At 43.3% G+C, this 23,005-nt stretch overlaps 2 protein-coding genes across 4 annotated transcripts; one reads left to right on the forward strand and one right to left on the reverse strand.

The window, feature by feature from the left end:
• The first annotated feature begins 1,362 nt into the window (after nt 1–1,362).
• Nucleotides 1,363–12,370, forward strand: brpf3b (bromodomain and PHD finger containing, 3b). Of its 3 annotated transcripts, none has more exons than XM_035656654.1 (13): nt 1,363–1,733; nt 2,839–4,400; nt 4,644–4,800; nt 4,950–5,081; nt 5,676–5,804; nt 6,697–7,009; nt 7,647–7,931; nt 8,621–9,223; nt 9,690–9,771; nt 9,861–9,949; nt 10,187–10,281; nt 10,495–10,649; nt 10,977–12,370. In XM_035656654.1, the coding sequence occupies exons 2-13, from the start codon at nt 2,863–2,865 to the stop codon at nt 11,158–11,160; spliced, it is 3,762 nt and encodes a 1,253-aa protein (XP_035512547.1). In that variant the 5' UTR covers nt 1,363–1,733; nt 2,839–2,862; the 3' UTR covers nt 11,161–12,370. The 3 variants fall into 3 exon arrangements, with proteins under 3 accessions (XP_035512547.1, XP_035512549.1, XP_035512548.1); XM_035656656.1 differs by having other exon boundaries at nt 9,864–9,949; XM_035656655.1 differs by having other exon boundaries at nt 8,624–9,223.
• An 80-nt stretch (nt 12,371–12,450) lies between these two features.
• Nucleotides 12,451–22,494, reverse strand: nr1h5 (nuclear receptor subfamily 1, group H, member 5). The gene is made up of 10 exons (XM_035656657.1): nt 22,184–22,494; nt 16,880–17,278; nt 16,603–16,743; nt 16,316–16,440; nt 14,785–14,883; nt 14,595–14,691; nt 14,007–14,123; nt 13,816–13,905; nt 13,583–13,696; nt 12,451–13,329 (listed from the first exon to the last, which is right to left on the reverse strand). Exons 1-10 carry the CDS (start codon nt 22,275–22,277, stop codon nt 13,127–13,129), a joined length of 1,479 nt encoding a protein of 492 aa, XP_035512550.1. The 5' UTR covers nt 22,278–22,494; the 3' UTR covers nt 12,451–13,126.
• Between the last annotated feature and the right edge of the window lie 511 nt (nt 22,495–23,005).

A 23,005-nucleotide genomic window follows, 5' to 3' on the forward strand; every position in this document is an offset into this window, starting at 1 on the left:
CATACAATTTTAAGCCCAACCCTTGTGGGTCTATCCGGTATATACCAGCTTTTGAATGTGTACTTGACTGCGCTGGTACATTTAGAGGCTGCTCTGTGATGTATAATATCGCACATTGTCATTCATGAGGCTTAAGCTTATTCTGTTTAAGTACAGTGAAATCCTGGGGATTTGGGGGCTCCTGGGGGGTCATTTTGCTCGGTTGGTTATCCAGCCTTGCCCTGATACATTGTTAAGATACAGTGTATTTTTTTTATTTATGTATTTTGTATCATCTATTTGACTTTGGAATCCTGCACTGCACATCTTGCTGCCCTCTGAGACTCATTTAAACTATGTGATGCAAATATAATGGCCTGCTGCTTGTTGTCTCTGTGTGTGCCTAGTATGTGAGGGTGTGTGCATGTGTGTATGCATAGAATAAACAATTCAATTCATGAACATGCATGCACACGTTTTGTGTACAAGTATGAGGTTACGTCCACTGTTTTGAAAGGCCTGGTTTGTATTAAAAACTACACATTCAGAAGGCATAGAGCTGTACTAAGATCAACACAAACAGTGATCTGTCATTGACCCTGTTAAGTAGCTTGCGCGCGAAAATCATGGCTGGTGACGTTAAGGGGGCGGGCTAAACTTATATCAATCTTCTGTTATCAAGGTAGCCCACATGATGTCAGAAAAGCGGAAGTGAGGCATTTTGCAGTTAAATTAAAAGCATACAACATACGAATAGAATGACAAATAATTTTGCCAAACTATTTTACTGATCAAGATTGTAAGTTTAGCTTCAAAAGCAACACATTGTATTAAAGTTATTTCTTCTAGAATGCCCCATAGAAAGATACAAGAAAAGTTCATGTAAGTCTTAAAATGATTGCATCATTTCAAAACAAGTCCGATAACTTAGAACACTGAACCTTATGCACCATGATTGGATTAAAGAAGACCAATCATACCCAGAAAATAGCGTATTACAGCAGGAAATAGTAAGACAACATAGGAAAAATATATTAAAAAGAAATCAAAATCAAACGAGAATATATTAAATAAGTGTGCATTAAAGTGTATTACAATACAAAATCGGCAAATAAAAAGTGTGGAAAGAGTAGGCCGCCCTTTATAATACTGCTTACCCGACATTTCCCTGGCTCTACTCTGTGTGTATTGGTAATAACAGCACTTTGTCGTACACTGTAGGGCAATTAAACACTGGAAACAGGTTATCAGGAAAAAAAAAAACAACTGGGCGTAATTAAATAAAATGTAAGTATTTTCCGTTGTATTATTGACGAAACATTGAAGCAAAGTATACTACAAGACGGATTTTATTTTGAAAGAAACATCCGGAAGTCTTGTGTTTAATTTAGATTTAGCACAAAGTCTAGATGCTCTAGTCCCAAATAGCTAGCCAGCTAGCCGAGGGAGACTAGTATTTCTCCTTCTCACAAAACTGGGACAACAATAAGCCGTTTCTTAGATTATTAATGCAGATATATCACTTGTGTTCTCAGTAAACTTTCTGGATTGACTGCCTGCCGTGTTGTGAAGAAACGGAAGCGTTATAAATTAGCGAAATACACCGGCTGTACCAGCAAACTGTAGCTGGCTGACGGTAGCTGTTAGCTTCGACACTACAGAAGGTAAGGCGGCTGGCTAGGAAACCATTACTGTAGAGGCGGCTGCAGACCGCCGGCTGTCGAGATACCTGTATCAGCCAGTTGCCATAATAGGTAAGTCTGCTACCTACTGTGTCTCTTTTATAGAGTGGCTCTGAACTTTTAACTTCATTTTAGCCAGCAACCGTGTAACTTGTTTTGCGCCTTGTCAGCGTTAGAAAATAAAAACCAGCTCGCGTTGCTTCTACCAATCTGTGAAAGTTAGCAGCTCAGCTAGCTGCAAGCTTTAACTACTTGTCTCCGTACTCTTGTGTCAGTGTGCCGGAATACTGTGCCTGTCTCGTCTCGACTTGAACAGATGAAGCGACATTAAAACATTGTAAAACTATTGTTAAGATTTAAACGGAGGACGAGTTTTTAACAGTGTTTTAAAACTGTAAATATGGCTGACATTTTACTCCTGAAATAAGGACACTGATCAGTTGAGCCTGTGGTTTTCTGAACGCTGATTGGCTCTGGAGCGGATCAGTCAAACTCTCCTGAAAGCTGATTGGATGTGTTTGCGGTGTTTTGGGTAGTCCTGTTAGTAGTTGCCAGCAGTTTATGAGATAAAATCGAGAATAATCTGCATGTAAATCTTCTTTACTGGCCGTACGTGTACTGACAGTGAAGAATAACGCTCAGCCTGACACTTGGTCAGCTGTTAATACACTGCTCTGTGCATTTAGCCTCTTGGATTGAGTGTGAAGGAATGTTTCACACTACAGGTGATACTGACCGTATCCCTGCCTATAGCACATAATAACAAAATGCAACAAGTGACAGAGATGTTTTGAATGAATTAATATGTCAAGAAGTGCAAACTCTTTAGGCCTTAATTTTATACCATTGTTGTAGCAATGGCATTAGATTTTCTGTAGTCGTGTAAATAAATGCTTGATAAGTTTAAGTGATTATTGCTATAGAATTAATTTAGATGACAAACGCAAACAATAACAGCAAAACACTGCAGCCCGGGCAGTGTGCTTTATGAATGTATCATTATAGAGGACTATTCTTAATAGGTGGAGTAATGGAATAGCGTTTTCATATTCTACTGTAGCACCATCTAATGCTCATTCTTGTACAGAATATAAAGTATGTTTTGTATAATGACTATTACTTACAATCATACGATGCAGTATTATTAAATTATTTAACTTTTTTTTTTAACCAACAGGAGGGAAACTGTGATTGGTGGCCTATGAGGAAGCCACGTCGAAAAGGCCAGGTGGCTGCAGCAGGCGGTGCTGATGTCAAGAAGTCCAACGGGACCGCTGGTGGGCGTGGGGGTGCCCGCCAGCGATCCCCGTCCCCTTATAGCCTCAAAGCGTCTCCGAGCAGAGAAACCCTGACTTATGCTCAGGCACAGAAGGTGGTGGAGGTGGAACTGGATGGTAGGCTTCACCGCATTTCTATTGTGGAGCCGTTAGAGGTCATTACTGAAGACGAGATGATGGCTCAGGACATTAGCGAGTGTAACAGCAACAAGGAGAACAGTGAGCAGTCGTCATCTCCCACCGGCAGTGCCCCAACAGTCCGCAAACCCGTCACACCCCGAGGCCGCAGGAAAGAACCCAAAGCTCCTCCTGTAAAGTCGCCACCACCTTCCAAGAACCACTGCCCCAACTCTCACCCACAAACACCGGAAAAGTTAAACGCATCACACCATCACCACATGACCCTCCCTGAACCTAAGTTTCATGTTCTAGAAACCTTCACACCGGTCGAGGCCCCCCCTCTGCCTACCGCATATTACCGCTATATTGAACGCTTAGCTGAGGAGCAGGAAGCCGAGGCAGAATATGACATGGACGAAGAGGACACTGCCTGGCTGGAGATGGTAAACGCCGGCCGGACATCGGAGGGTTACTCAGCTGTCTCACCAGACACCTTTGAGCTGCTAGTGGACCGGCTGGAGGAAGAGGCGTACCGGGAAGCCCGCAGCCGTGTGCCTTCTCAGAGCGCTATAGACGACGATGCCTTCTGCTGCGTGTGCCTGGATGATGAGTGCCTCAACAGCAACGTCATCCTCTTCTGCGACTCCTGCAACCTGGCCGTGCACCAGGAGTGTTACGGAGTGCCCTACATCCCAGAAGGCCAGTGGCTGTGCCGCTGCTGCCTCCAGTCCCCTCAGAAACCCATCGACTGTGTTCTGTGTCCGAACCGTGGCGGCGCCTTCAAGCAAACAAGTGACGGACGCTGGGCACATGTAGTCTGTGCCATCTGGATCCCTGAAGTCTGCTTTGCCAACACTGTTTTTCTAGAACCGGTGGAAGGGGTCAGTAACATTCCCCCAGCACGCTGGAAACTGACCTGCTACTTGTGCAAGCAGAAAGGCCGTGGCGCATCAATTCAGTGCCACAAGGCCAACTGTTACACTGCGTTTCACGTCACATGTGCTCAGCGCGCTGGCCTGTTCATGAAGATAGATCCTGTGCGAGAGACGAACGTCAATGGGACCACGTTCTCTGTTAAGAAAACGGCATTCTGTGAGGCCCATTCGCCCCCGGGACAAGAGACCGTCTCAGATGAGGAGAGCGAAGGAAGAGTGGTGGGCAGCAGAGGGAGGGCTAGTAGGGGACGTAGTGCCTACACAGAGGGTCCTATAACGCCAAAAAAAGGCAGAAAGTCAGAAGATGGTGTCAAGACGGATAAAAAGAAAGGGAAGAAGAGCACAGAGTCAGCAGCACAACAGACTGCATCACCACAAGTGATAGTGCCTCAAATACCAACAAGCAGGTTCGATTTCCCTTTAGTTTGAATTAAAAAAAATGTTGTTAAATTAAAAAACAGATTATTTATTTTTATTTAAACATTTGACTAAGATGGTCAAATAACACACCTAGTCAAGACCAGCTTGGTCAAGATATCGCACAGAATGTTTGGATTTGGATTCAGTTTAAGTGAACAGTGCTCTGGTGAAGATACCTGAAGGTGTCAGTCAGACCGTAAGACCAACCTGCATCTATCTCTGCTCCACAGGCTCAATATGATCTGCAAAGGAATCCTCTTCCAGAGGAAGAACCAGTTCATGCAGAGGCTGCATAACTACTGGTTACTGAAGCGTCAGTCGAGGAACGGCGTGCCACTGGTCCGGCGTTTGCACTGTAACGTCCAATCCCAAAGGAATACTGAACCGGTGAGGGCAGGAAACAGAAGTACAGTGTTGACTCTTTGTGTACTGATGCTAAAAACTTTTGTGATGGTTTTTAATGTAACAGAGTTTGTAAAATCCATTGATTGCCACAGATACATTTCTGAGCTTTAAACATGTCTTGTACTTTGTAGCCTGAGGTGGATGAGAAGGTTTCTGCTGCAAGAGAAACGCTGAGGTATTGGCAGAAGCTGCGGCATGACCTTGAAAAAGCCAGGCTGCTGGTGGAGCTCATCCGCAAGAGGGAGAAACTCAAACGAGAACAGGTAACGTAGACGGATGAGTCTCACATGCTGACAGCATGGCGACTAACTGAAAATTTAAAGATCTAAAGTGGTCAAGGTGTCAAATGCAGTCTGAAGTTCCTAGATGTTTGGATGGTCTCACTTTTCTTTGCCTGTCCTATAGAGCAGTGTTTCTGAACCAGGGGTCCTTGAGGGGGTTCCAAGGGGCCCTCAAGGTTTCAAACTCTTAACTATGTTATAGAATAACTCAATCTTACCAGATGGAGATCCCTGAGCCTGCATCTTATCAAACACGGGTCTGTGGCCTGATGTGTAACAATTTGGACAGTATACACAACTGAATGGCAACAAAGCAACAGGTGGCTGCTGTGACAATTACATGATGTTCTGGACAGCCGGTGCTGTGGCTGTTGAAATCTGACCAGATGAAGACTTACGTGGTCTGTGGACATCTTTGTAGACATATTTTGATTTGATCCCATTTCATGCAGTAAAAGATTGGTTAGTTGCTTCTCTTCTCTTTAGCCTTCGACAGTCTGTAACTTGTGTCTGAATTGCGTATGGTTGCAGCTTCAACATATGTGACAACACATGCATGCCCTCTGACAACTGCAGGTCAAAGTTCACCAGGAAGCTCTGGAGATGCAGTTGACCCCGATGTTGGTGCTGCTCCGCTCCACTCTGGATCAACTGCAGGAGAAGGACACAGCCCAGATCTTTGCACAGCCAGTCAACATCAAAGAGGTCAGACATTAACCGAGACCAGAAGCATGCACACAGTCTATATAGAGTTGTAGAGTGGGAGGGTCTGGAGGGTCTGGAAGTGTTTTTCCCCATTCTGTATTCCCCTTTCAGATATTTCTTTAAATGACATGCCCAGTGTTATTTAAAAGCAAAACACAGGTTCTCTCAGGTAATGTACAGACCCAATACAAGAACAGTCCTTTACCATTTACCATTACCACCAGTTTTAATTATTTCAACTTAGTTTCTGGGAAGTCTTGTTTTGTCATTTTGGCAGACTACATACTGCAATACCCATGAGCCTTGCTTTGGAGAAGAAGCCAGTCATAGGCGTGAAACAGAAGTGTTAAATTAAAAGTTGTAATTTAAGCTGCAGATTGGAAATCAGCTTTCTCTTTAGCCTGATTTTTTGTTCCTAGTACCTACTGAATTTTAAGCTTGGTTATTGGATGTTTCTTGTTGAAATGCACCTTGGGCGCCTTAGTTAACCTCTCCCCTGAAGTGTTTATGTAGTCAGCCTTATACCTTCGACCTTTTTAGAGAACCGGGTATTTTCTACTACAGTTCTTAATGTTTAATCTTTAACATTTAACTGGGAGAATTTCATGCCTATCAAAGTCGTAGAAATGCTTTAACTGTGAGTGATATGACATTGTCTGTGGTAGAAATGAATTGAACTTTTACTAAAAAGCCCAAAACCAGGGTGCCTCATCCCACTTAGAAACTCTGTAGGACATTAGATAGGGGGGAAAAACTGCACAGGGTTTAATCTTTTTAATTCTTTTTTTAACTTTTTCAACCTGTATTTTTTATCCTTCCACTAACTTGTATTCTGTTTGCCAGTGTGTGTCCATTCTCCTCATTAATGTTTGGTTTTCTGCCTTGTCCTCAGGTACCCGACTACCTGGAGTTCATCAGCCAGCCCATGGACTTCTCCACTATGCTCTCTAAGCTGGAGAGTCACGCCTACCGCTCAGTGGCCGATCTGGAGACTGACTTCAATTTGATGGTGTCCAACTGCCTCCTCTACAACAGCAAGGACACCGTCTTCCACCGGGCAGCGCTGCGTCTTCGAGACTTAGGGGGAGCCATACTGCGGCATGCCCAACGACAAGCCACCAACACCGGCCTGGACCTGGACACAGGCATGCTCCTCCCAGAGTCCCCGAAGAAACGAGACTTTTACAGCTGCACGTGGGACGATGGTAAGTCACAGTGGTGCAAAACGTTTGTACTTTACATTTCTGATCTCGTTTGATATAATACTTATTTAGATACATGGTCTATGATCCAATAACATTTATGTTAACAGTAATACATCAGTACACTGCAGCTCACAGTAATTTGATTCACAGATGATTTGTTATTTTAAATAACATGAATTTAAGCAAGTTGACTGGCTCGAAAACAAATGCTGCCTCTCCATCAATGGTTACAGTTCGTCAGTATTAATGGACTATGGCTTTTTCTTCTGAGAAGTGATTGGTTGAATGAGTTATGAGATTTATCAAGTTGGCAGTAAGAGGAGTGGGCCATCAGTTTTGTAAGCTGTCTCAACTTTAGCCACATGTTTTATCAATGTAGTTGTCTCTCTGACTCTTGTATTAACCTGCTGATGTTTAGTAATTACAGTTTCCTGTGTAGACAGTGTAAATAGCTGTGGCAAACTAACAACTGAAGTTCTATAAATAGTGCTGAGTAGCAGTACTAAGCAGTAGTTTGACTCCCCTTGGTGGATTACCTTAATGATTCACTGTCCATTATATCAAATATCAGTATTAAACTCCCATCTGTTGTCCCTGTCCTGTCCTCTGCCGCCTAACTCCTTCCTGTTGTGTCCAGTTGACAGTGTGCTGGATCCAGACAACCGGCTTCATATGACGGTGGAGGAACAGCTGAAGGAGCTGTTAGAAAAGCTGGACTTCGTCACCTCCATGCGATGCAGTGGCGCCCGAACTCGACGCATCCGCCTGCTTCGCCGCGAGATCAACAACATCCGCTTCAGGCAGGGCCAGCACCCACGCCACAGCCTTCACAACGGCCATCTGCAAGAAGACGACGACGAGGACGACGAGGAGGAAGATGACGAGAAAGAAGCCAAGGCAGACAACGGTCTTTCAGACAAAGGTGGGCAAGGAAAAGCAGTGACTTTTCAACAGTATGAAATTGCCTATGCATGAACCTTTTAAAAGCCTCTTTTTCAATGAGACCAGTTGTGAACATGAGCTAACGGAACATTGTCCTCAGGTAATTGAGCCAGGGTCCCCCCCACGCACCAACCCCAACCACCCCACTGTCTCCAGTCTAGTAAGTAGGGGCCCACAGAGTCTCGTTAGCCATGGCTGCCTCACAACTCCTCTCTCCCAGTGCACTCTATGTCTGCACCTCTTCTATACATCACTCTCATGGACTCACCACTCTCCATTGGCCACGTACAGTCATGCCATACCATCCCACTTCTGACCACAGGCTAGTCCAGTCAAACAGTCTCCTGCTACCATAGAGGAGGGCAGCAGACCGCCTGTGATTTGTGTCAGTTGAGTCATAAAATACTGCCATGTTACCATGTTGCTGGTGTACAGTTGTGAGAGCAAAGTTATTTACTCACTCGTCTTGATAAGGTCTTCCATATCTACAGAATACCTCAACTCCCTTTGGGCTGTGGTTAGACTGTCAGAATGAAATCATTATGAAGTGACACCATTTTCCAGTGTGAATACGACACCGCCACATCACACGACATACTAAATGGGCATTCATATAAAATAAACGCCGAGTGAAATTGAATTTCATTTTTTCCTCCTTTCACCTTCCAGAAGATCTCAAATCCACTTCGCCCCCGACACTGGAACCAACAGGGCCGGCTCCTCCTCCACGACAGGGGGACACGCCTCTGGAGCCTCCCACCCTGCGGCCAATCACAGGGGAGCCCCAGTCCCCCACCTGGCCCTGCAAACGCCTAAAGCTGGAGGGTGACCTCTCAGACAGCACGGCAGAGAACATTAAATGCACTAAAGCGCAGGAGCAGCCAGCATCACCGCCGCTCATTTTGCACAGCAAGGGACTGCCTGTGGCCAACGGCCTGCCAGAGCTCAGCACCCCCCCACGGCCCACCACCGGCGGAGTTGGACGACGAACCTCTGTGTTGTTCAAGAAGGCAAAAAATGGAGCCAAGCTGTTCAAAGAGAGAGACAGTCTTTTGCTGAATGGAAAGGGGCCGCAGGACGACGGGACACTCAACACCCCTACCGCAGCCAACTCCACAGCCAGTACCCCATCCTCCACACCTTTGTCCACTCCATCCAAGACCCCGCAGAAAAGCCCGGGACCCCCCACCCTCAATGACAAATGGACACCTGGTCCAGATATGTGTTCAGATAGTGATCTGGAGAAGACACCAAATCATACACTGGAAAGTGGTGAGAAGCTTTATTTAGTTACTGACATTGGACACAAGTTTAAGTGTTTACAACCGACTGTAGATGTTCATCAGGATGTGAGCACTAGGATGCTTGTAGTTATTAGCTACCAGTCAATATGTTATATTTAGCTACATTCTTGCTTTCCGAACTTGTCTTTATCCATTTTTATTATGTGTAACTTCAGGTTAGCTAGCTAATACTAATTACTTATTTTACAACGTGCCAAACATCCTTTAAGCTCTTTCTTTCTCTTGGTTGTGAAGATACAAAGCGTGCTACATGATCAACGAGACAAACATTGGCCAATTCCTTGCACTGATTGTTGTCGTGACATTGTACTGTGCCGTCGTTTTCACTGTGACTGGAATGAGACTAAAGACGTGTCCTCTTTTCCATCCAGCTTTCAGCCTGGTCTTGTTATTTAAGCAGCAGCTCTTCTGACATTTCTCTCATTTGCTTTCAGGACTGACCAACGGCTTCAGCAAGCACAAAGACGGCGGGTCCGACTCCGAGTTCAGCCCTTGTCCAGTCCTCCACAAAGAAATGTAAGACACTGTGTTTATCTGTGCTCAGTGGTTGTTTAGTTATTGTAATGATTGACAACACATTGACAGTACAACATGCTGTCTCACAGCAGTTTACCACCCAAACGAAGCCTCGGGAAACCTGCTCTTTCCAAAGTTCCCTTCCTGGAGATAGTCAACGGAGACTCGGATTACACTGGTGTGTTTTATCCCTTTTTTTTGGTTTGGTTTTGTTTTGCTTTATTATCCTGAATTCAAAATGCATCTTTTCTTCTGTTTACCATTCCCTTTCTTTTCTCGCAATGTAATGTGCCTTAAGCAGAAGAACCTTTGTCATAAAATGTAACCGTCTAAACTTATTGGGAATATGTTTGCATGAACAGCCTGTGCATTTTCTTCTTGGTCATAAAATGATCTCACTGTCTCCGTTTTGCAGGCAATGGCAGCCAAATGTCTGAGGATGAGACGGAGCTGGAGCCTCTAGAACTGGTGTGGGCCAAGTGTCGGGGATATCCCTCCTATCCTGCTCTGGTAACTCCCTATTCTACCTAATATTACTGGAGCACCATCTAATATGAGGTCAAGCTCTTAAATACTCACTAAATCACATTTTCAGAAATTAAAATGAGTGAGTTTGACCATTATATAACCAAATCTGGAAAAAATAAAACCAGGAGTACCCTAGGACCATAGAACAGCTGTGTACAGCGCTAGAAACGGACCTAAATCCCCTCTTTGTTCCAGATCATCGACCCAGAGATGCCAGAGGAGGGCCTGCTGCACAACGGGGTGCCCATCCCCGTCCCACCCAAAGACGTCCTGCATCTGGGGGAGCAGAGGCAGGAGGAGACCAACGAGAAGCTCTACCTGGTGCTGTTCTTTGACAACAAGCGGACATGGTGAGGGTCAAACAGAGCTCCAGTGTAATGCAACAGACCCACAGGGTGCAGCTGTTTCAGTTAAATGCAGTTCAGCTGGGTGAATTGTTCAGTCAAGGCAGATCAGAACTACTGCTAAAGTGCTGCTCTCAAAACTCAGATAGTTGTTAATTTGGAAAAAAACAGTTTTATTTGTAAATAAAATTGATATATTTTAATTTATTTGTATATTTTTATGATGAACATAAATGTATAGGTTAAAATCATACAGATCTTAAGCAGTGAAAGTAGTCCTCGTCACTCCTCTTGAAAGGCTCTAACAGTCTAAATCTGTGTTTGCTACTGCAGGCAGTGGCTCCCTCGTGACAAGGTGACACCCTTGGGTGTAGACGACACCGGCGACAAATTGCGCATAATGGAGGGCCGCAAGTCCTGCATCCGCAAGTCTGTCCAGGTGGCATACGACCGCGCCATGATCCACCAGAGCCGGGTCAGCCACAGCCACGGCTTTGTGGCCTCCAACTACCTGTAGAGGGCGACGGTGAGCCCTGTGTGCACCCATAGGCAGCCACTATGCATTTCTCTTTGGTCTAAAAGCAGCAGGTCGGCCGAGTCCTCCTGCCAGTTGAATTTGTATTCACACTGCGGTGTGAAGAGGTTGCTGTGGCAGCACAGAATCCTGGACCCTAGTTCATTACCAAACCACTAGTGTCTGACACACAGCAGTGGTGTTTGCCTTTGTGTCGTGGACGTGGAGCTCCAGATGTGAATGAAGTTACCTTTAGGTCCCATGTTGCTGCAGTCAGTAAGCGTTTACTCCCTGTTCAGGGGTGTGTCGAGGTATCTGCTTACTCCACCTGGATGTGTGAAAGCTGTGTGTCTGGATCAAATGTAAATGATTTCCCCTCTATTTTGTATAATGCTACTGCCAAGGAATCAAATTGTCAGAAAAGAGATTTGACATATTTATATGAAACGCAGAAGACGTATGAATGGATCACTGCCATCTTTTATACAATAGCTTTTTACATTTTAATCTTTTACAAAGACACTTGTATATTATAAAGGCACACTTTGTGTACATATGTATGTGTATTATCAAACCCAATTTAATTTAATGTTGCTGTTTTTAAAAATGCGTATTTCAATCAACCCACTTGGGGCAAAGCGAGGCTGTGTATATTTGTGGAGATAAAATAATTCCTGACTTGCTGCAGTGTATTTAGCTTGTCGTTGATGTCATTTCATTGTGCTGTGTGTGCGTGCGTGTGTGTGTGTGTGTGTGTGTGTGTGTGTGCGCGTGTGCGTACATTAAGAGCATACAACACAATGAGCCATTGTTCTTTATATTTGAATTCTCTTTTTGATACAGAGAGAAATAATTTATTTATGGAAGACAGAACTATAGAAATAAAGCTATATTGGTTAAAGTTGAGAATGAAATCTTATTTAAAATAAATGGAGTGAGGTTTTAAAAACATGCAGCCAACATTTTAACAGATGAGTTCACAAGTTTGGTTTGATGTTGATGATTTTAGTCAAAACCAACCGCCATCATTCACTGTTGACCCCCAGAAGATTCTATTTATTGTCGAAAGGCCCATTTTCTCAAATGGAAAAATACACCTTTATAAGCTTGTATTACCTACATATTTTACCTGCTCACCAAATATTTTGTCTGAACCAGTATTTCCTCATTTTGGGAAATAAATGCTCTATTAAAAACCTTTTGGGATACTTAACTGCTGTTTTGTGTTTTTTCTTATACTTGAAAGATATTTAAATTTGCTATAAATGTCAGGAAGAATTACAGGGTGTCCGTGGGGTCTCTAAAAGTCTAAAATCCAATAATCTGAATTTAGACCATAAAATGTCTTAAATATGATTTTGAAAGGTCTTTGAAGATTCATTGGATTAACGATGCTAATCTCACTTGTATAAAGCTGCATTTTCCTATATATGCTGCTAAAATAGGCATTAAAATGTATCCATAACGGTCTTAAAAGGGTCTTAAATTTAGCCTGTTGAAACCTGCAGAAACCCCGAGTTAACAGGCGTAGTGGAAGTGATCCATTTAGTCACTAATTTTGGACAGAAAATTCTCTTTTCCACTGATAAACAGTGGGCATTTTTGTTTTATTTTAACATTACTCAGCATAGTGAAAAGTATTGTACGTGTACATGTTTGCTGTATACAATAATTATAAAAAGACTTATAAAATATTTGTTGTCCAAACAAACTACAGCAGTCCACAAACACATCTCAGTCCCATTAGAAGCTAAAATTCAATAATGACTGCAGGACTGAATTATTGAAGTCAGCCGAGACCAAAGAATCCAACACAGTCTGCTCAATATCAGGTGAAAACCTTGCATTTCCAAAAGGTTTTTGAATTATTTCTCAGCTCAAACCGGACCATCTAGTCCTTAAATTTAAACATGAAACTCCCCAGAGATGATAGTGGTGGTTTTTCACAATTTCCCGTACGTCCTCTCTGTCAGAGTCCAGGCTGCTGTCTTGTCAGGAGGAGGTAGTTATGACGGAGGGTTCTTAGCTCCGTCAGTCTGCCCAGCAGCCGCCCGAACCGCTGCGGTCCCCCTCTCGCAGCTCCAGCCTGGGCCCCACACACCCTGGACAGCAGGTCCAGGATCAGTTCCTGCATCTTCTCAACACAGCTGGCTGCTTGCAGGGACGCGCGGTCTGCAGGACAGGGACACGGAGAGAGAGAGAGAGACAGGCTCACAGCAAACAGTTCTGTCTCTTTGTGTTCATATCCAAACAAGTTGCCCAACAGCTACTGTATGGACCGACTGAGTGAATCATTCAACTGTGTCACTTTACTATCACAACCTGCTGAAGAGCTCCAGATAATTTATAGTGATTATTTACAGCTGAATAGAGCATTTGCGTGGCTTGACTTGACGGCTGAAACAAGAGAGTGCAGAGGTCTGACCTGAGCAGAGCAGAGCTGTAGCAGTGAGCAGGGTGTATTCAGCCTCCGTCACCCGCAGTGTTGCCATGCTGTGGAAGAAGTTGAGCACCGGGCTGAAGAGATCCTCGTTGCCTCCTGTTCACGGCAGCAAATAGGAAATTGTTCATTTGCATGTGAAACACCTTGCACTGTTTGTTCGTTCACAGCCTGTAAGAGCTTGGATATTCTCTGAGTGAGTGTATGTCTGGATTCACCTGAGTTGACCAATGTCCTGCTGTGGATGTTTTCCTTTGACTCTACATTTCTCAGCCAGTTGTGTGTTGACATGCTGAAAAGCTGCAGGGCTGATAATAGAGAAAAATAAAAAAGATTTTTTAGACTGAATGTGTTTCATGCCGACTCAAATGCGAGCATGAATCATAAAAGTGTCTGTCGGTTTATTCACCTGGACTGGGGCTTGTTGGGTTGTGGGAGAACTGCTGAGCTGAGAGCAGGAACATGACCTCCAGTGAAGAGACAGACAAGAGAGAGCACTGGTCTGAAAAATCCAGGAGATCAAAACCTGTGAGGGGAACAGCATTATTTGCTTTTATATACAGGAGTGAAGTTTACTTTATATTTACAAGATTGAAGATATGGCTACAGTGGCCATGATGATGGGTGGCACATCATAAATACAACTGTGAATTTTTCTGTTGGGAAACCAAGTACTTGACTTTACGATAAGGTGTTATTAGCATGTTTCCAATGTGAATCCCAAATGGGGAATAACCATTTAAAACCAACAGCAAAAAATAGTCAGCCATTTCAGTGCTTCCTTGCCCAGATGACCAGAATATACATCACCATTTATTATGTTTATGTGATTATCCTCCTCGTATATACACCCTGAAATATAAAAATATCAAATTTCAAAGGATAAGTCTGGTCATCCCATGAAAAGATCAGAATCAACAATGATTTTAACTTACTAAAAAGTGTTGTCACTGTCTGATTACAGATAATGAAGGTCACATGTTCCAGTTCATTTTACCTGGCACTGTCCTGGCAAACTGTAGCAGTCTTTGCAGCTGGGGTGATATAGCATCCGACAAGCCCTCCCCTTCTTCTGCACATGGCCACTCAAACAACTGAGCAGACACAGATAAGAAATCATGAGGGCAACATAAACAATATACCTGTGTTTTTGGAAGTACAACTGGTGTCTCCACACTGTGACCTACCCTGCAGTGGCTGCTGTCCTGGGCTCTGTACAGTCGATGGGCCTCCACCATCCTGTCCACAATGTACTTCTGTTCTCGGGTTAAACTGGCAGACAAAGCCTGGTGTACACGGACATGAACAAGACAGATAAAAAGATTAAAACAGCATCGGGATTGTGACTGATCACTTTGATATGATGCCACCGATGTTACAACAACTAGATTAAAACTGCACTGAGATGAAAGATAAATGCTGTGGTGTGAATGTGGGGAGGAGAGTTTACACTTGACTTGTACAGTTTTGTTTAATCATCCAACCAGCTTTACAACTAAGCATTTATCTAACCGTCCAATTAAAGTTGCAGTAGGTAACTTTTATGAAAAATTTCTTTTTGTTACATTTGCTTAAACTTTCACTATATTCTGACAGTAGTACATGAGACAGATAATCTGTGAAAAACTCAGGTTCCTCTGGCTCCTCCTACTGCTCCTAATGGCATTTGCAAGAATCCACCGGGCCCGAACGAAAACAGCCAGTCAGAACCTAGGAAGATGCTTTGGGTTGGTGGCTTGAAGATAGTTGATTGTTGAGTCTCATTCCCAGCATGAGACTCAGCAATCAACTTTTTTCATTCGGGCCTACAAAGGCTTTTAAAAGCACTAGGAGGAGCTGTCTCATGTACTACTGTCAGGATAAAGTGAAAGTTTAAAAAAATATGACAAAACCTTTTTTCTATAAAAATTACCTACTGCAGCTTTAAATAGCCAGAAACCAAACCACAAAATGACAAACAAACCACCCAGCAATCCAATCAGCCAAACAACCTTCTACTAAACCATCTCACCAACCAAATCATCTGTGTTCTGAATCCAAAACCAGCTGATCAATTAATCCAACCTATCATCAGTGTGCACCAACAATCCGACTGTTTCAATATGGGCTGGACGTTAAGACGATACACCATGAAAAGGTAGAACTGTTTTTATACTATTGCCATACCGTTTATACTGTGGTATCTCTCCCGATAATATCTCTATGTGTCACAATCAATATAGTGAAAATTGCATCTACCATGAAAGAGGACTTTATCCAAACTGCCCACTCAAACAGCCAATCATAACCATTTAATCATTTCAAGAGCTATCACTGCAGCTTCTTTAACCCAACATTCAAACTCAGCAAAAGTGGCTCTATGAGGCTGTACTTACTGAGCTAAATGCTAATATCAACATGCTAACATGCTGTCACTATGCAGGAATAATGTTTACCATGTCTCCAACTTAATTGCATGCTTAAGTTTGGTAATTAGCCCTAAATATAAAGTTTCACTGAAAAACAAAAACCTCATGGTGGTGCTAGAGGTAAGATTCATCCTCTGAGGGCGATGGATATCAGTGCAAAATGTAATGCCAATCAATTCAGTGCTTGTTGAGATATTTCAGCCTGGACCAGAATGGTGGAACAACACTGTCACCAGCATGGCTAAAAAGCTGCCATACACTCAGGCAACCATCCAATCAATAACAATGAGTCAGTCCTGCTTTCTAGTACCTGTCCAGGTAGCCTGCTGCTAGAGCTGACCCTCCTGCTGTCTGTGTTCTCCTCTTCCTCCTGTCCTCTGCCTTTGCCTCCTTTCCTTAGTCGCTTGGACTGGCACTGCACCTCCGTCAGAAGGCCTGAGAAAGAAATGCCTTATCAGACTCAACGTCAAACCAGCCAAATCAGTTCAATGCATAATATTTAGGAGGTACTGATTGATCTCATCAATCCTTTTCCTTTAATAACAAGATGCTTAACATTTAATTGTGTGAATTTAAGTGTGAGTTGAGGTCACTTACACTCAGCCAGCATTCCCACAGCGCGGCACTTCCTCAGCCGACAGTCTTGGCATTTCCTCCTCATGTACATGTCCATCTCACAGCCCCCGCCACTCTTACAGTGATACACAGCCTTTTTAGTCACACTACGCCTAAAGAAACCTACAGCATCCAGGTGAAAAAAAAGGGGGAAAGAAGGACCAGATGAGGGTGCAACAAAATCTTTTCAAATTACAAATATACAGCACTGGAGAAAAGAATAAAAAGATAGCGGACTAAATTGAAAAGAGAGAAATACCTTTGCATCCCTCACAGGTAAGAGCATTGTAGTGATACCCTGACGCTCTATCTCCACACACCACACACAGCTCATCCTGACCTCTGCTCTTCCCTCCCAACCCCATCCGTGTCCTCCGACCCAGAGGCAACCCTACTGCTCCGAGCCCCTGAACAAGGCCCCCGCAGTGGGGCTCGGGGGTGGGATCACAGGGGGCCTCCAAGCAATGAGGGCTGTAGTGGTACGGAACATGGCAGGGCTGTGAGGAGGAAGAGGAGGAGGAGGGAGAGGAAGTGCAGGAGGGTGGAGAGCCATAGATGGAGAAAGGCAGATTGGCAGGACTGTACTGTTGCTGGCTATAAGGGAGCAGCTGGAGGTCAGGGTCCTGCAGAGGGTAGCCTAAAGGGTCAGTCAGCATGTCTGAAATGGAAAAAACATGGAAGTTTAGGGACGAGTTGAGTTGTTTTTGTAAGTAACGAGTGAACTATATTCACCAGCAGATGTAGAGCACGTCAGCGTTTGTTTTACAATTTTTTGTTCAGATCTGTGATCTGATTCCTTGACAATATTTATAGCAAAAAAGCAGTAGTTAGTCATTTAGACCTGACATTTAAAGGCCACATGAAAAGGGAACTTGAAATGCTTAGTAAACTGGTAATTTCTTGGCTACTTCCTGTGAAATAAGGCATCCTCACTGGTGCTGCTTTTCTGCCCATTCTATAAAATCAAACTGCCGTTGTTGATCCTATTAACAACTATTGTCTATGTATCTAAATTCTGATCTTCTCCATAGAGCTCCATTATCAAAAAACTATTAAAAATACATCACTGAACCACAGTGTTGCACTGGGTGACATGTCCCTCCATTATGCTGGAACATGTGCACTGTGGAACACCTTCCTGCTGCTGAAAATACTCACTAGAGCATCAAATGTGTAATAATCCACAGCTGAAAATAGCTGGAAAATGTTTTTTCTGTTTGAGTAATGTTTGCTAAAAGCTACAATACCAGGGTGCCCTGGTAGCTCATCTGGTAGAGCTGGTGCCCCATGTACCAAGGCCAAGGTTTGACTCTGACCTGTAGCCCTGTCACTCTTCAGCTTTCACTATCAGTTAAAGGCAATAAAAACCCCAAAATATTTTTTTTAAAAGCTACAATGCCCAACCGTTTTACAAAATTACTGAGCTTTAAAAAAAGAAAGAAAAAACTATATGTTTGTGTACAGCTTGTTGAGGAGGAACCAAAGGGCTTGGGGCTGAGTGCCACAGACTGGGTAGGGGAGTCAGAAACTATTGAGAGATGGACGAATACCTTGTTGGTTTTTATCTTTTCATTGGTGACGATGAGAGTTATATAGAATAACGGCAGATTTATCCTGGATATGATGTTAACATGGAATATGAGAAACCTGGTTATTCAAATCCCTTCATACATCATTCTACCAGTATCCAGGTGTCTGTGTGCAGTTGTGTCTTGATTTCTCACCATCCAGCAACTGTGTTCTGTACCAAAAAATAATGTTCAGAAACTGAAAATGGTGTTTACATGTTCCAGTATGCTGGTTTCTATGGAGGTAGCATATCAGGATATGGTCTTATCTGAAACCAGGATAAGATGTTCACACTGGCAACCCATAAGCAGGAAACTCCAAAAACCTGATCATAACCGGGATACTAGTGTGCATGTAAACACCCTCATTGATCCATCAAAAACTGCAAGACCAGAAACGTGAATGAACATTTCAAGCGACACTATTACGCTGTTACAAAGTCAAAGAGCGTCATAGGAATGCGGTCTTACGTGATTTCACTGCTTTTATGGCTCATGTGGGATACAATAAAAAGCTGAGAGTAAGACCTTGTGAACTTGTTCAGACTGCTGAAACAGGATGCAGCTGAGAGCTCCAAGTGCCATTTAGGATTTTTTGATCCCCTTTTCTGGATGTTTCAGTCAGTCCGTAATGGCCGTCCAGTGTTGTGACGGACTGAAACGTCTTTGAGTGTGGGTCAGCAGCTTGTGTTTTGCAAATCCTGTCTCCTTTGAGAAAACATGTGTGACCACTGGCAGCCTCTTAAAGTACAGCTGCACCAGTACGACTGGGACTGCTCTGGGATCTGTTATGCACTGATTAAACGGAGAGCCCACCCAACTGTAGATGGAAATTTAAAGGGTAAAGCATGTTACATTGAGATGAGGGCTGACAATAATATCAGCCTAATTATGCTAAAAAATGTGTTCTCTAAAACTGTTGTTGATGAAGAGTGTCTTTAAGCTTTGACAGGAAGGCCAACGAACCATCATTGTAGCTCTGTAGTGTGTTTAAAGGGTAGTTGAGTGATTTAGCACTGCACTTTCATAAGGTTGTGGGAATCACAGGAGACAAATTAGTAATGAATAATGGTCAAAATCAAAGCAGCAAAGGCTGTGATGTCTTTACTATGGCTTAAGTAGAGATAACCCTGACGACAATGGTTGGCTTGTTGGCCAGGCTTCCCAGTTAGAGGCTCGGGGGCACAAGGGTCTGTGAGTAAGAGCCCCTATTTTCAGTGCCCGTTCTAGGATAATGTATTCCTGTTGGAAAGTCACACAGCTCAGTCAAATGTAGATCCTTGATCCTTTAATATGGAATATATTCTGATACTGAGTCTGATTTGAAAGTTAGATGAGAGGATCAATACCACTCTTGTGTCTGTACGCTAAATATGAAGCTAGAGGAAGCTGCCGGTCAGCTTAGCTCAGCACAAAGTCTGGAAAAAGGGAAACCCATCTGCCTCCCAGTTCTAAAGCTCTCTGATTTGAATCTGAGTCACTGAAGTCACAGGAACAGTCTATTACATCGCCTGTATAAAACCACAACTTGTTGTTTTTACATGTTTCACCACAGAGGAGAATGGGGGAGAGTGCCAGGTAAGGCGTGTCCTACATGTGTTAGCGGCCGTTCAAGCAACTACCTTGAATTTATGAACTACAATTGGTAGGCGAGGAGTAATCGGATTTATGCTAAACTAAGCTTACAGCTACAGCTTTACATGGAGCGTACTTCCATGAGAGTGGTATCAATCTTCTCATCTAATTCTCAGCAAGAAAGTCAATATGCAGACTTCCCAAGGGGTTGGGGTTTGTTTAGATTTGTATTTTATTTTTTGCCAGCAACTCGGCTAATAAAAGACTGATGACTGATATATAATCATCAAAACTAATGATGAGTTTTGACCTCCAGAATTCGTCTAGGGGATTTTTGGACATTAAATGACAGTTGTTCGACACCCCCTTCACTGATCGAGTGAATGTCAACACATAATCATACATCATAATTTTAAAGGGTCCTTATTAACCCCTCCTCACTCCTTCCTTTTGTCTCCTCTATCGTTCTCTCTCCAGATGTTTCCTGTCTTTACCAGACTGTGGCGGCGATGGTTTTAGGGGGGGGGTCCTTGCTTTCTCGGCATGTGACAGAGCTGCGATTTGCACTGTTTGTAAACCATTTGAGCACTGTCTAAACACTCCTCAGCCTCCCTTCCATCCCACGCACACTAGGGAGCCAAACAACACCAGCAAACTACCCCCCATAGTCCCCCCTCCTAAGGGCAGGAGGGGGGACAACAGGGAGAATTTGTTGATGATACACGTCAGTATAAATAGATCCGCCGATGCACGCTCAGCCTCCCTGCGTGCTGTGAATGCAGCGGGCCGGCTGAACCTCCTCAAGAACTATTTTTTTTCATGTCATCGGGTTCTCCAAGGCGGTAAATAAATGCTTGGGGTTCATTCATCAACTGTGAGAGTGAATGAGATGAGGTTGAGTTGCTCACAGAGTGCAGTTACATCCTCGTTGTGTAACAATATAATATATAAATGACCCACTTATTTAAAGCGAGCCAGTGTAACATTTGGTAAACACAAGTGGCGGTTGTGGGAAAATGGTAGTGTGCGAAGAAATAGAAGTAAAATTGTAGAAAACAGTTATAAAGTCAGCAATCTGACTCTGCAACGTCTGTACAACAATATCTAGCTAAATATTGCTAATGTATGTTAACATTAGCCACCATAAGCTACTGGTCATACCAGAGCAAGTAAAGCTGTGGCAGCAGAATCCATGAGCAACGAGTAATGAACTGAGCAATGGTTACATATCATTGCTCATGATTTTAATTTTTCATTTGTAAGAAGAAGAATGTGTTATTTTTATTATTTCTTCTTTCAAAAGTTGCATACTGTAGTCTCTCTTCATTGGACTGCAGTGTGTAGGATTTAGCGGCATCTAGCGGTGAAATTGCAGATTGCAACTCAACTTGCTTTACCCTCCTTTTACAAGCAGGAGGGAGAATCCATATGGTGGCCACAAAACTGCCCTGTCTACAGCCAGTGTTTGGTTTGTCCGTTCTGGGCTACTGTAGAAACATAGTGATTCAACATGGACGCCGCCACGGAAGACAACCCGCGGCGTCTGTAGATAAAAAAAGCTAGTAAGGTAAAGTAGGGTAAAGAAAACACAACAATTCTTATTCTATGGTGTTTCACACACCAATGAAAACATACCTGTGAACATTATATTCTATTTCTGCAAGTAGATCCTGCTAAATGTTACACACTGGACCTTTAATTCATCAATTACTCAACACATTTCTCCAAAAACTATAGTACAAATTGAAAACGGTTAGGTGAGGTCACAGGAGTTTAACAGGCCTGTTCACCAGACATCCTTTAGATTTTTGTGTTCCTTTAAAGGGTCAGTTCACTCAGATTTCTCTCTTAACACTGGTGGCATCTAACCGTGCGAATATTTTGGGTTTTATTTAAGCCGGTATAACAGGTCAAAACATAGGAACTACACTCTACTGAAGAAATAGTCCCTATAAATTCTACCCCCCTAAAGTTAACACTGATTATAGACAGAGACGGTTACTGTTGAATAAGTGAGAAAATGTGTTTAGTAATCTGGGCGAACCAACCATTTACGACAGTATAAAATAATGTATACCAGCTGTGTCTCTTTGTTATTGTAAAAATATCTACCTGCCTATGACACTAATGATGTTTCACAGCATCATGTGTCTCCACACATTCAAATCACAAAAGACATAAGCCATCATGTCTGAATATTTAGTCTTTCCTGGACTTAAAATCATAATTAAATGTGTTGGTATCACATGTGAATTCACATATCAGTCCTTCTTCAGTGTTTCATCTATTATTGTAAGCATTAATGTGTCAACTTATTTTAGAGAAGCAAAAGAAGAAGTCGAAGGGGAAGAGAAATTATAAAGCTACGCAAAAGTGGGAAAAAAGTGGAAGAAGGAGCAGAAGTGTCACTGCGGACTCACCATAGTACTGGAGCTGCTGCTCTGTGGAGCAGTAACCATCCGAGAGAAACCCCCCTGCCGAAAAGCTCATCTCCAACTCAGTCCACTCTCTCATCTGGACAGAAGATCCTCTCTTTAGCTAGTAATACACGATCTATCTTCACACACATGCAAAGACATAAACATACACACACACAGTCAATTACTCAGAGGATTCACACAGATATGAAGGATCTGGGAAGTGCAGAGACATTCCTCAATCCCCAGGATGCGTCCAGGTCTCTTAGCTGTCCAGGCTGATATCCCAGCCTATTTTTAAAAAAGCGGAGAGCAAGAGTGCAGCTGAGGCTCTTGGTCTGTGGTGGATGATGTGCTGGAGGAGGTCTTAACCGTCCTCAGGGGATAGACGAAAGGGAAAGCAGGGACACCCAGGAAGGACAGGGATGGGACTGTGGTCCAAACAGCTGGACCTGGCCCGGCACTTCACAGATCAAAAGATAGTGATGATGAATGGATGGATGGATGGATGGAGGGAAAGATGGAGACTTCATCCCTCATGGGCAGAATGAGGGACACTGACGGTGTGTGTATATATGTGTGCGTGCTGAGGTTTGGCCTGAATGGATATATCCTAGCGTGCAACAGCTGAGCTGGGCAAAGGAAACATCTTCTCAATTGAATCTGATGAGTCGAATAAAAGAACTTCCATCATTAAATCAATTGTTAACTAAATTCTGCTTCTTTTGGCAGGTTCAGACCAGATAACACAAGCCCTACTATTTAAATTAAGTTATTTATAATACTAATGATACTAATAATACTAATACTACTACTTATAATAAC

This window comes from Morone saxatilis, unplaced genomic scaffold, assembly GCF_004916995.1.
Source record: "Morone saxatilis isolate NCDOM2014 unplaced genomic scaffold, NCSU_SB_2.0 Contig15, whole genome shotgun sequence".
Classification (NCBI taxonomy): domain Eukaryota; kingdom Metazoa; phylum Chordata; class Actinopteri; family Moronidae; genus Morone; species Morone saxatilis.

Coding starts and splice junctions, on each gene's coding strand:
- brpf3b (XM_035656654.1), top strand. CDS start 2,863: ATGAGGAAGCCACGTCGAAAAGGCCAGGTGGCTGCAGCAGGCGGTGCT. Junction 10,282..10,494: donor ATCCCTCCTATCCTGCTCTG/GTAACTCCCTAT, acceptor TCTTTGTTCCAG/ATCATCGACCCAGAGATGCC. Junction 10,650..10,976: donor TTTGACAACAAGCGGACATG/GTGAGGGTCAAA, acceptor TTGCTACTGCAG/GCAGTGGCTCCCTCGTGACA.
- nr1h5 (XM_035656657.1), bottom strand. CDS start 22,277: ATGAGAGAGTGGACTGAGTTGGAGATGAGCTTTTCGGCAGGGGGGTTT. Junction 14,692..14,784: donor AGGACAGCAGCCACTGCAGG/GTAGGTCACAGT, acceptor GTGTCTGCTCAG/TTGTTTGAGTGGCCATGTGC. Junction 13,906..14,006: donor CCCAACAAGCCCCAGTCCAG/GTGAATAAACCG, acceptor CTCTATTATCAG/CCCTGCAGCTTTTCAGCATG.